This window comes from Pseudonaja textilis, chromosome Z, assembly GCF_049901715.1.
Source record: "Pseudonaja textilis isolate UNSWEBS1 chromosome Z, rPseTex1.2, whole genome shotgun sequence".
Taxonomy (NCBI): Eukaryota; Metazoa; Chordata; class Lepidosauria; order Squamata; family Elapidae; genus Pseudonaja; species Pseudonaja textilis.
Genome location: NC_142008.1, coordinates 56501570 through 56514867, shown reverse-complemented (window position 1 = coordinate 56514867; position 13298 = coordinate 56501570). Strand labels below are relative to the sequence as shown.

Genomic DNA, 13298 nt, shown 5'->3' with positions numbered 1-13298 from the left:
CAAGGGTTCCCTTCATTATTGCATTCAAGCAATGAACCTGAAATCTGAACTCTGATTATCATGCAGAGGAGGAGCTTCTTTTAAAACGGCCCTCTAATTAAATCCTGATTTCCGGAAGAGAAAACGGAGAGGCGGTGCTTCCGGCCATTCATTCAACACTCGGCCAGAAGCGCGCCAATATCTTCCCTTCACGAGTAACGGAAGCGGTCTAGTTTCAGGTGGCTGCGCTAAGCTCAATTTTTTTTATCATTCCTTTTGGCTTCTCACTCTCGGGGAGTCCTCTGTATCTAGTTTAGCAGCTTCGAATTGCGCCTATTGCCTTTCCGCCATGAAACTCGTGCGGTAAGTATCAGCTCTTCGGGAAAAGCGGGGACAGTTTAGAAACACGTTGGGCCAGGAGGCCCTGGCTTCTTTTCATGGCCGCCTCCCTTTCTCTCTTCCCTCCCTAGACCTGCGTTTCTTCCGACGCGCTGAAGACCTTTTGTTATCCTGTTTTCCGGGACAATTTTGAAATGGAGAATCAGTATTACACTTAAATGTTTTCAGAGTTAGCAATTTGCTTCAGTAGGTAGCCATTCACTAAGGGCCGCGTAGCTATTTCTAGTACAGAGTAGACAGCGAAATCCTAACGTGGGTAAAAATAAGAAAAAAAAGCTATAGTTGCTCAAATAGCAATATTTTACAGATCTGATTTTAGACAACCTTATTCATGTGAGTGATTATCTGCTCATTTGTGTATACCACCATATGCTAAGGCTCAGTCTGGTAATTGTAAGGCTGCACCTATTAATACTATTGGGCAAGCACAATCGATGTTAGAACAGATTATAAACAAATTATGTATATAGAGGTTGTATCATAAATGCCCATTAGGTACCTAATTAGACAATCCAGCAAGTAATTTAAGCTGTACCTAGCAGACATGAGTATTATAATTTGAAATAGCCAAATCACCAGGCTGTTATATTAGAGAAAGTTTAAAATACTGCCCTGTAAATATAGCTGGACCTTTTCCAAAGCCTGTTTTAATGCCTTCAAGCAATCTTAGAAGGGAGACATTTTTGCAGGCACACAGAAGTTTGTCCATACAAATCTGAGGAGTTTAAAACATGTTTTTATCATGCAGGTTTTATTCTGATATACGTATTAAGCATTTATGAATCATGGACTAAGTCTGCAAGTAAACATTGAATAGAAAAGATAGCACTGGCGATATTGCCTAGTTGCTTAATGAAACATTTGCAAGAAAACCAACAAGCTTAGAGAACACTAAGGATTCCACAATAGAATAAGTATTTTGCTATTCAGCTAAAACCTATTTTTATTTATCACAAAATTGAAGAACAGAAGACAAAGCTGTCCCTCTCCTTCCTTATTTCTACTGACATTAGATTCATTGGTTGAGAAACTATAACAAAATAAAATTTCAGCAATCAAACTAGCAAACCAAAAAAATAAAATTAAGATCATGCAGATGATCTTAAGAGGAAAAAATATTTGGTACTTCAGAATTTAACAAAAAAGTAATAAACATTAAATGTAAAGATACTTATTTGCAGACTTGAAAATAGAATACCTGATTTCCTTAGATGGAAACATTTAAATTGTTTCAAATAAAAATTGCAATGATAAAAATGAACATTTGGCCTAATGTGTTAATTTCAAATTATTTTGGAAAAAATTGAAAAAAATATTAAACAAGTGGAAAACAATTTTAGTTCTAGTTATTTGTCTAGAAAAGTATCAAGCTTAGATTTTACAAGTCTTGAAAGGTGGATTGAGACCAAGTTATTTGAGGGACTGCTTCTCCATTTCATCTTCCCATCTTATCAGATCTAGCAGAGGGCACATTATGGTTTCTTACCTAGGGAACTTGATAGGCCCTAGGTGACAGAATTTTTCTGCTATTGTGTTCACACTGAAATCTCTCCCCTCTGGTGAGGTTATCTTGGTCACTATTGAGCTTTGAAGAAGTCGCTCAAAACCTGGTTATGCCAACTGGCTTGGGGACCCTACAGGAAGAGCCACTATTTTTAACATCCCTTTCTTTAATTGGTATATTTTATTGTTATACTTTTTAATCTATTAACTGTTTTAATTCTATTGATTTCTGCCCAGGGTCATTGGTTTGTGAGATGGGCAACTATATAAATTGATTTACCGTATTTCCCCATGTATAAGCACCCCCTTTGTATAAGCCACCCCTCCAATTTTTGGACTGTGAAGTTTTGAAAAAAATATTTTATTAGAGAAACAAGTTATGAAGAAAGAAAATTTACAAAGAAACAAAATTCGACGTCTAGATCTACAACTTCGGTCATGGCGCGAAGCGGTGCGGCGGCGCTAGCAATCTACGCATCGGAGCGAGAGTAGGAGCAAGCATTCAGGCCGATGCCTAGCGTATGCATTTCTATCGCGTACTCGCACTCATAATCGTATCATCACGTACAATTTTTACAAAAAGTATAGCATACTGCTGGAAAACCAGTTTATTCCTACTTTATTATTTTATGCATTTTTCACGTATAAAAAGTGTACCTGCTTTGTATATGCCACCCCCCTACTTTTTGGGCTTGAAAATTTTGGAAAAAAGGGGTGGCTTATACATGGGGAAATACGGTAATAACATAATAAAGACATCAAGAGTTGATCTGAAGCAGACTTTAGTTAGTGGCAGATTAAAGTAGTATTTATACAGGCTTTAGTGTTATATCTTCAAGAGCCTAAATCAGGGTTTCTTGTATATGATTCCTCATTTTTTTGACTTGGCTTTACTTGGCCTATAGAAGGTTCCCAACTGCTACTAGAGATAATTATCTGCCTTTGCTTAATAACATTCATCAGCCAATAGAATGTCTTGAATGTCAAATGGTTGTTGATATTTGCATTGTGGAGACATTTGCTTTTTGCATGAATTTTGGCTTTTATTCTCATTTTCTCATTATCTAAAGAAATTTATTTACATATAAGGTAACGTGTTTGTTCCAATTATGCAGATTTCTTATGAAACTTAGTCATGAAACTGTCACCATTGAACTGAAAAATGGGACTCAGGTACATGGAACCATTACAGGTATGGAATTCTGGATAAAGAAATTATCAAAAAGATTTGTAACTAAATAAAATTCTGAATATTTAGCAGAATTCACGAGTATCTTTCCACTTAAATTAGGAATGTATGCATGTGGCTTTCATTTTATTGATGCAGGTATATTTATGCTTTGAAAGAGAACTACAGCAGTATCTATCTGCACTGGGAAATATCTAGCATTAGAATTGCATTCCTGGATTAGACTGAAAAATCTGCTTACCCAAGGTCACTGTATGGATTTTTCTATAACTTTTAAAACTCCCAATATTTCCAGCTATTTTTTCGGAGCATTGCTCTCCATATATTATGTGTTAAATATTTTTCATTATCAAAATAAGGAAGAAATTGTCATTTATACTTTAATACGTGTGTGATATTCCAGCTAGGAGTCCTCACCTTTCTTAAATTACTGAACACATTTGGTATCTTAAGAATATGGTGTGGCACTTTTGCAAACTGCTGGGGAATTTCCACTGAACAAAATGTTCGGGGTTGTAATGAATATTCCCTCTAGTAAATTCTTTCATCGGATACTCCTTTATCCCTGCTTACCTTTGTCTGGACAATTAGACAAATATCCAAGTAAAAGATCTGGTTGTATTTAGTAAACATTTATTTTGAAGACGTTATGTTGACCATTTCTGGTCAATAATTCTTGAAAATAAAGTTTGGCTTGTAACACAGTTCCCCAGTCTTTCTGGCTTTGCAGACTGGCAGGGCGGGGAAGAAGGAATGTGAGCGCCAGGCATGTACGCCTGTATTCGTGCAAATGGAGTGCATGTGCTCACCTGCTACTCGTGCAAGTGGGGATATGTGTGTTTGCTCGCCACTTCCACAGTGTGGCTTTGAATGGTTCAAGGCCTAGTAGTGGACTGTGGTTGGGGACCCCTGTTGTAGCATATTGTTTTTTCTTTTTTAAAGCTTCTTGGTTTAATTGTAGGATATCAGGTAGAACAAAAAACCTGATAATTTGCTAAGGGAAGAAGTGTGGCCAGTTGGCATATTTGTTATATTAAAGAACATAGTTCTAGTTAGAGCAGGAATGTCAAACTCAAGGCGCGCGGGCTGAATCCGACATGCAGGGTGCTTAAATCCGGCCTGTGGGGCCAGCTTAGAAATATCAGACTGGCGCGCGGTGCCTCTGGCAGCTAAAACGGGTCATGTGGGGGGGGGGGGCACACCTCATTTTCACCCTCTATGGCCTCCTGCAGCACTCTGCTGGCCCAAAACAGGCCATGTGGCCCATTTTGTCTGGCAGGGTGCTGTAGGAGGCATCCATCCCGCCGCTGCCAGCCCACAGAAGAGAACTACAATGCTGATCCAGCCCTCAAAGAAATCCAATTTGACGCACCTGAGTTAGAGCAATGTTGTGATAGGGGAAAATGTTTTGAATGACTGGAGAATAGGTGAAGTACATGAGGAAAAAATTTCTAAATGTAGGAAATATGAGTGAAAATATTAAAAAATAAAGCATACTATTTTTCAAGCTGTGCAGACAAGATTCTAAGAAAATGCAGGTTTTTTTTTTAAAGAAATTTGTTTTATGATCATTATTTTCCAGCTCACTATAGTGATCAAATATATAGCATTCTCCCTTATCTTACAATAGGTAATTTATGGTAGTTGTATGGCCATAGGTAGGCAATTTTGGAATAATATAACCTTCCATAAGATTAGGAAATGTTCTATGCTTTGTTTTTTTCAGGAGTGGATGTCAGCATGAATACCCATCTTAAAGCTGTAAAGATGACTTTGAAGAACAGAGAACCTGTCCAGTTGGAGACATTGAGCATTCGAGGCAATAATATCAGATATTTTATTCTGCCAGACAGTTTGCCTCTTGATACTTTGCTGGTGGATGTTGAACCAAAAGTCAAATCCAAAAAAAGGGAGGCAGGTTAGTTCTTGATTTCAGACTTTAGGGTAAATATCTGCTTCATTTAAGAACATTTTAATTTAACATCTATGATGATGCCTAAATTACAGCTTTAATTCTTACTTGTAGTGGCTTTAAAATAAGTTTAAAAATGAAAAGGGTATTTCACATTGATTTGTATCACTTCAAACATAAAAGTTGGAGGATATCTTGCTCATTTGCTGTTATAATTTTTGCATAATCATGTAATTAATAATATCTGTAGTGAGCTTTCATCATCACACCCCTTCAAAGCAGCTTTGATTCTATAAAACTAAAGTATAGATTGTTTGGTATCGGACTAGATATGTAAAGCTATTTTTTTTTATAAAGGAATGTCATGCTATCTTGTTTCAAAAAAGTTTTTCCAATCTTAAATTCTCTAGCCCTTTTCTTGTAACTAATGGAGCAATATCAATTGCTTAAATAATTCTTAAATAGCAAATACATAATTCTTAAGTTACTTAAACAGTTAATTTTCCTTGGACAGAAGCAGGGATTAACAACAATTACTGAGGCACATAATACCAAACATGTCACTAAAAGACAAAATCACGAAACTGCATCTGCCTTACTTTGGCTATGTCATGCAGGGGAATTCACTGGAGAAAACAATCATGGGAGAGTTAGTGGTAAAAGGAAACCAGGCTGTCAAAGAAAACATGATGGCTGGACACTTATCAAAGCTGACACCAGACAGCATAAAAAACTCAAAGAATTAGTGCAAAATTGGAAGATTGGAACCCATATTTTTAGAATAACTGTCAAGTTACATATTTTAGAGCATTATTAGAAGTTTATATTTCAAAACTATACCCATTTTCAGTATTTGGAAGCAGAAATAAATAAGTACTTGATAAGATCATTGTAAGAAAAGAGAATAGCTTTTCTTTTTTCTTTTGTAACAAATAGTGATTTTTTTTCACTTTTAAATTACTTGGAATAAGTTTAAAAATTTAAAATATATACAAAATAAAAATGTTGTACAGTAAAAAGTACTATGGTATGATTGCCTTTACAAAATAAGGTTGTATTATGTTCAGTTGCAGGTAGAGGACGTGGAAGAGGACGTGGAAGAGGACGAGGACGTGGAAGAGGAAGAGGGGGTCCAAGACGATAACTTCTTTATATCTGTTATTAAAAAAAGCCCCAAACAACCGGTATTTTTTACAGGTTTTGTTTTATGTCAGTTTTAATAAACAAATGTGGAAAATGTGTCACTTAAATTCAGATTCTACATTCATATATTACATGAAACCCCTGATTACACTTGTATTATCTTTAACTTTGACAGCCAAAATTTAAATATAAAAGTTTAATTCTGAATTCCAGAATTGTGAAATTTGCAGTCTATCTTATGTCATCTGCTGAAACCTGAAGCATTTGTGAATATTTCACTTTATAGGAGAAAATTAAACAGTCCTCATTTAGCAGCCACATTTGGGACCAACAGTTCTGTTATTAAGAAGTCTCTAAGATGCTTTTCTTTTTCTCACTCCTCTGCCCTTTGAAATTCTCACCATGACACTGGGATAATTAGCAAAAAGAGAATTTGTATTTACATTTGTTGGAAAGAAGGAGCTTACAAGAGAGTAATCAAGCACACTGGGAAATGCACCAGATTTGCATTAGACATTCTTAGCTACCGCATTGACAAAACATTGCTTTTAATATGTATTGTGAGCTTTCTTACTCTTGTAATCCCTTTCCAATCTCTCCACTCTACAAAGTGCCAGGGTGTGGGGGAGAGAAAAATTAACAGGTCATGTACAGTACAATCTGTGTGGACTAATTGCACTTGTGCCTGAGAATGCTGTGGAAACTAAATTTTGGCATTGCTTGTAAAGTTTTCTTCCAGCACCATTGTAATTTCAAATGGTTTCTGAACAAGATAATTTGTAAGCAATGATAATCATATTTTGAAATTACTTTGAAGAGTGGCATAGGGAAACAAAACCATTTGACTGTCCCTTTGTCTTAAAAACAATAAAAACTTAAACAGGCAAATAAAACAAAAGTTACAATTTTCCTCATATAATTTTTTGACTTACATTTTTGTGATTTGATAAAAATATTTCACAGAAAATAAACACAATACCACATTCAGTATGCAACTAAAATCTTTAGTCTTTAGTTTCTTAGTTCATAATTCCAATGTAGTCCTTACTTAAAATTTCCCAGCCCTGTTGCCCATTGTTTTTATAGTTCTTTTGAGAATTATGGACGTTCATTAGATGGCTACAGATATGGTAGGGAGTAAAGAATCTGACAATGCTTTGCTCATAAAGGTAACTTACAAATAACTATAAAAATGAGTTGCATAATCAAACTATAGAAAAATGAGTTGCACACATTGCAGATTTTGTACCACTTGACTTGGATGTTTTACAACCAGAGTTCATATTCACCTATGCAAGATTTCCTTTGCAAAGTTGCACAGAACCAATATTTTCAAGTATAATCTTGTCTTTATTTGTCAAAATCAATCTCCAGTTATCTTCTTCTGCAAAGCTGTTTTTTTTTTAAATTGGAGAATGGATAAGAGACTAATTTTGGAGGAATGTTTGATTACCCAGGATTTGCTTTGCTGCTTGCTGGACCTATAATTGGTATAATCTTCAAGCTGGAATGTGAAAGCTGCATCAGTTGCTAAAGTCCAATTACTGGCGATTTCTGAGCTTTATAAAAGTTACTAATGCTCCTAATGGTATGCATGATGATGATGTTGCCACAAGGAGACCAATAACTGCTAGGCCACCTCTTGAATAATCTTTTGCAACCAACTGTCCCTACAAGAGATAACAGAAGTGTGAAACAGCCTACACTAATACCAAGGAAATATATGTTGCTGTTTTAATCTTGGGGTTCATGATAAAATACTTATATCACATTTTTTCAATTTGCATTCTTTTCATTTTTTCAAGCTTCAAATTTCAGTAATGGTAATTATATAGATGTTAGTACACTAGAATCATTTCAGATTCAAGAGGCAGAGTTTTTTACCATTTTTCCAACTTAGGTCCATTTTATTAGATTGCAATTCCTGGAACTCCAGGGCAATATAATTTTTTCTATATTGACCGGCAAAATTGAAAATTGCATTCTATGATATTGGAAAACTGCCTATTTCCCTCAACCGCTAAATTTAACTCCCAACAGAAAAAAAAATTCAGTAAAATACCTCTGTTGCATCCCAGGCTTGATACTGGGATATCCCTGTCCTGATGTAGTCCGTGATGTAAAACACAAATAAGCTTATGATTAATATTGGACTGATAAAAGCCCATAAAACTTTCCAATACCAGCTTGGCTCATGTCCAATCATCACGCAAAGGTCTTTACTAAATCTATTGAAACAAATAAGCAGTGTGTTGGCATCTATCATTCCAATTAAAAAGCAGCTTCTATAAAGTATAAAGTTAGATTGTTATCTTAAAATGCTTTAAAAAGCTCTTGACATCTTGGAAGAAATTGGTATATAAATGCAGAATAAATTAGGCAATGACATTTTGATAATAATAAGAAAGAAGCATCATGATTGACTTCTTACCTTTTTAACCCATATATGTAACAAACAGCAATAGTTTCCACCAGTACAATAAGCAGCAAGGACAGAGTAGCAGCATAATCATTGAAGATATTAAACCAATAGCTACCAGCCCTTGTAGTAAATATTAGGCCAATGACACAGCTGATAATGCACACGCTACCTATAAAAGAAAAAATGCTTTCAACCTCTGTTAAAAAAAGCTTGGATCAGAACAAATTTTATATTCTTTTTACTAAATATGTAGTCCTGCTGGAAATAAGAGTTATTTGCTTTAATTTCAAATCAGATAAGATATACTGTAGTTTTTTTCAACTTAACTGCTGATGCAGAGGTGGGCTGCGCATACTTTAACAACCAGTTTGCCGAAAATATGAATGTGCACCCACTATGCCAAATTGGCTCCTTTCTAGAAATAAGGGTGTTCACATTTGTAGTCATGGATATTGAGCTGATTAGAAGAGGAATCACAGTTGGCATTCACTTATAACCATATTAAGTATGCATGATCATGATCAGAGCTATACAGATAATCCTCGAGTTAGGAATGTAATAGAATCTGCCAATTACATTTGTAACCCAAGAATTCATTAATTGGATCATGTTAAATGAATGTGGTCCCTCCCTGCTTTAGCCAATGCATTTGTTAATTGAATGTGCAGGTTGTTAAAAGCACATGAGATATCTGGGAGGGGAGGGAGATGGGGGGTTAGTGCTTTTGACTACCCAAGGCTTCCTCCTACCTACTGAGATATCTCATGCTTCCCCCTCCTATCCTGCCCCTGGGTCACCACAGGCACTGGGCCTATGGGGACAAATGCGCCCTGCTTGACTGATTAACTGAGGCTGCCTGCCTGGGACACCCGCTCTGCTTTTGGAGCACAAGGTAACCTTAGTAATTCTGAAGGAATGCGATTCAACCCCCTCCCTCCCTCCCCACACACAAAGGCATCTGTTCTCCACACTGAAATCTTTTGCAAAAGGACAGAAAGCTTTGGGAAAGTGATCTTGCACTGCTGGACATCTTCAGTCCCTTTGCAATTTTCAGAATGGAGAACAGAGGCCTGAAGGAGTACAACCTTACACCCCCAAAGGCTTCTGTCCTCTATAACAAAAGCTTTTGCAAAGGGATAGAGGACTTAGCACTCCCGGCTCACTAAGGCTGTGCAGCACTTCAAAAATAGATTGGGTATCCTGTGCAGGCAGACAAGCTGAGCAGGCACACCCCTCATGCTCTGCCTCTGCTCTCGCCACTACTTTTGGAGTGCCAGGAGAAGGCAAAAAAACTATGCTGCTACGCATACACTACAGCTGAGAGGTTGGAGAGGAGACAGTTTGCTTGAGTAGAAAGAAGGAGCGGTCATCCTGTTCTGGAACTCAGGATCTTTGAAAGGTAAATGAGCAATTGGGATGTGGACAAGCCAGAGGGCTAGCATAGGAGGGCTAGTGCCTGTTACATCCCTGTTGGGGAGGGAGAATAGGCAGGGGGAATGTTGCAGTGGGTCATAAGGGTGAACAATTGCTATGGTACTGCAACATTCATAATGTCGGGACTGTTGTAAGTATTTTGGGTTTTTTTGTCATAACTGAACCATCGCTAAATGAACTCGTAACTGAAGGACTACCTTCTTGCAATTATATGCATATCATGACATCATCTGCAATATTATCTTCTAATTGTATTGCTAGTTTTGCCAGGCGTTGAAATTATTCAATATTGTAGCTATCAAATTTACCTGAGATAATCTCCCTGGGTACGTGAGAAGAGAGGAATTTGATGTCAGTCAGAGGAGTAAGAATGGCTGCAGTGTTTCCCAGCATGCTCCCTATTCCCAGCAACAGCAACATGACAAAATACAGCACTGAATACAATTGTGAGAACTCCATATTTTTAATTGCTTCAGAATATACTATGAATGCTAGCCCAGTCCCTTGTACAGCCTGATGAAAAAAGAGTGAAATTATTAAATAGAAGAATAAATTCAGTATCTGGCATACAAGAACCATTGGTTAAAGGAAAAATCATTTTTCCCCACAGCCTAACTATAGACATAACAATTTTCAACTATTATTTAAAACCAGAGATAAAGAAAGTTAAGTTCGGCCAAGTCTATGAATTAATTTATTACAAAGATAGTTTCACTTAGAGGATAAAAAGTTGCAGGCCAGTTAGGACAGATGGCTGCTGTATTTGACTGATAAATATTTTTCAATATGGCTGAACTAAAACAATATACTGAATATTTGTAGTTTATATGTTTGCAAAAGAATGGAAGCTGTTTTAATACTATTTCCTTGTAGAGGCCTATTCACTTGTTTGTTGTTTGATAGATAGCCTATCTTTCTGCTCTGATACAATTATAAGTGGCTATCAGATTTCAACCATTAAAAGTTATAGATAAGGAGTAGCACTTTCAAGTGAGCCTAAGAATGAACTGGAAGCCAGTGAGAGCCATTTGTTGGCTGTGTTTATGTAATATCCTAAGCCGTTAGAGGAGATGGTGCTGTATCTCTTCATTAACTCTAAGATAAAAGCAATATATAAACTAAAGAGATACAGGCAGTCCTCAGCCACCACAATTGGAATTGGCATGGTTATTAAGCGAAGCAATTGCTATGTGAAATTGTGACTGCTTACATTCCTACTTCAGATTTCCTTTGCTTTATAGATCTGCGACTTGTAAATGTGGATTGGTCTCAGAGTTATTTTTTTCATCACCATGAATGATTGCTAAATTAGTCAGTCATTAAACAAGAATTACATACTATTTACTTAGTTATTTGATTAATCAGAACAATTTGTTCACTTAATCTGCTAAACAATCATGTTCAGCAAATCATAAAGGCTATTTCCAAAAACCCTAATTTCCAAACAAGCAACCCACATTTTACTATGTATATCCAGTCAAAAAAATGAAATTAATCTCTATTTATGTTTCATCTATCTGGTCATATATAGGCTGCAAAATCCTCATGACAATTAGATGACAATGGTTACTCAAAAAAATCTTAACTTTGTTGCCAATAATGGGTCATTTCCAGAACAAATAGCACACATCAATTAGATGGCATGTTAGAATCCAATAATAGCCCTACTATTTGCATCCAATCTAAATTATTTCAGTAAGTGCTTCAGAACTTCAGATTATGAGACACCATTCAGTGAAAATAGATATTAATTATGATTCATATGTTGAAACTATGGGATTGTAGAAGAGATGATGAAATGTAGCAATAGTAAGGGATTGTGGAAGTAGCATTGATTCTGGATAAGTATACAATAACTTGTCGAAAGTTGCCTTGCATATTTTGCAACATCTGATTTCTCTGAGTCTTTATCGTTTCTAATATTTTACTGAATCATATCTAGTACTATCATAATGTCTTTTAGAAATTATCTTTTGCTCTTGTGAGCATTGTAACATATAAAGAAAACAATATTGATTGTAAAACAACTGAGACATAGCATTAGGAGAAAGACTTAATATTTTTGCTGGTACAGCATCAACTATAGGCCTCTTTTATCAACTTGATCCGGATTACCAGGTGGAAAATCTTTTATACAGCTTCAGAATTTTTAAACAAACATCCACGCAAAATTTTACCCTTACTTTCATGATTTATCATTCATTCATTAACATCAATGTACTAGGTAGTTGCAGTTACTTAATCAACCTACTTCATAGGATTGTTCTAGGTCCATTTTATTTATTTATTAATAATATTAATTATTACTATTAATTTAGCTGGTGAAGTTTTGTTTACGTGGAAATGTAAACTGAATAAGAATGTAACAGCCTGAACAATTATTAACATTCAGCAAGTGTCAATATCCAAACAGGAAGGTGAATTGCTATGAAGATAAAAATGGAAAATTGACAATCATCTGAAGTAAGACTGAGAGGTAATTACTGTTTTTCCCCAAGTTGTCATGCAGTGGGCAATTTTTCTGTCTCCCACCGAAGAACTGCTGAGTTTGCCACCAAAGCTGGCTATTTATCAACTATGCTTCCTAGAATCAAATGGGAAAAAGAAGGAAGGACACAAGAAAACTTGGACAATTGTGCATCTTCAAAGGAGACAGATCTTGAAGATTGCAATTCTCAGTAAGGAATGATCCGAAGGTCAAATCTTTTACCATTTTTACTATTCAGCTGTTCTGTTTTTTAAAAACCATGCCTTGGTTTTAATTGCACTTTTAAAAATCCTTTATTTTTTGATCTACACATTTTAATAGATTAGTTCAGGGATCCCCAATCCCCTAGGATACACTCAGTACTGTGCTGTGAGCTATTTGCAACTGGGCCACATGTGCACATCTTCACTTGCGCAAGCAATGGTCAAGCTCCATTTACATGAACAGCAGTGCATGCCCCTTGCACAAATAGAGCTGCACACGTGGTTGCCAGCTGCTTGTGCAGAACCATTTCCTCTCTTCACCCCCACCCCCCACCTTTGCCCCTGCTGGTCTGCAAAGCCAGAAAGGTTGAGTAATTTTGGACTAGGTGACTGCTGACCTATCTTACAACCCTTGCTGGATCTTTACAACTTTTTCCCTTGTTTGTCATTGAATTACAAAACAAAACATTTAATTACTTTCATTTGCTGTATGGAAGCTGGTGAGAATTCACTCTCCAATAATAAAAGTCACTGAGCTGGACTTATACTTATATTGGATTATATTAAAATGATTTTATTCTTACCAGCTTTTTATTTTTTTAAAAAGGAAAGAAAAATAGGAAAAT

The 13298-nt window shown here is 36.1% G+C and overlaps 2 protein-coding genes across 5 annotated transcripts in view; one reads left to right on the top strand and one right to left on the bottom strand.

The window, feature by feature from the left end:
- SNRPD1 (small nuclear ribonucleoprotein D1 polypeptide) lies at positions 1 to 7023 on the top strand. Its single transcript, XM_026717843.2, has 4 exons — positions 1 to 342; positions 2997 to 3073; positions 4797 to 4988; positions 6050 to 7023. Exons 1-4 carry the CDS (start codon positions 329 to 331, stop codon positions 6124 to 6126), a joined length of 360 nt encoding a protein of 119 aa, XP_026573628.1. The 5' UTR covers positions 1 to 328; the 3' UTR covers positions 6127 to 7023.
- Positions 7024 to 7666: 643 nt separating this feature from the next.
- The window catches only part of SLC6A20 (solute carrier family 6 member 20), a 57055-nt gene continuing 51423 nt past the window's right edge, over positions 7667 to 13298 (bottom strand). For 3 of the 4 annotated variants that reach the window (XM_087917367.1, XM_026717841.2, XM_087917365.1), the window contains 4 exons: positions 10290 to 10494; positions 8557 to 8716; positions 8188 to 8353; positions 7667 to 7795 (listed from right to left, as the gene is read on the bottom strand). In XM_087917367.1, the coding sequence (XP_087773493.1) occupies positions 7667 to 7795; positions 8188 to 8353; positions 8557 to 8716; positions 10290 to 10494 (660 nt within the window). The remainder of the gene's footprint in view (positions 7796 to 8187; positions 8354 to 8556; positions 8717 to 10289; positions 10495 to 13298) is intronic. The other variant, XM_087917366.1, reaches the window with a different exon arrangement.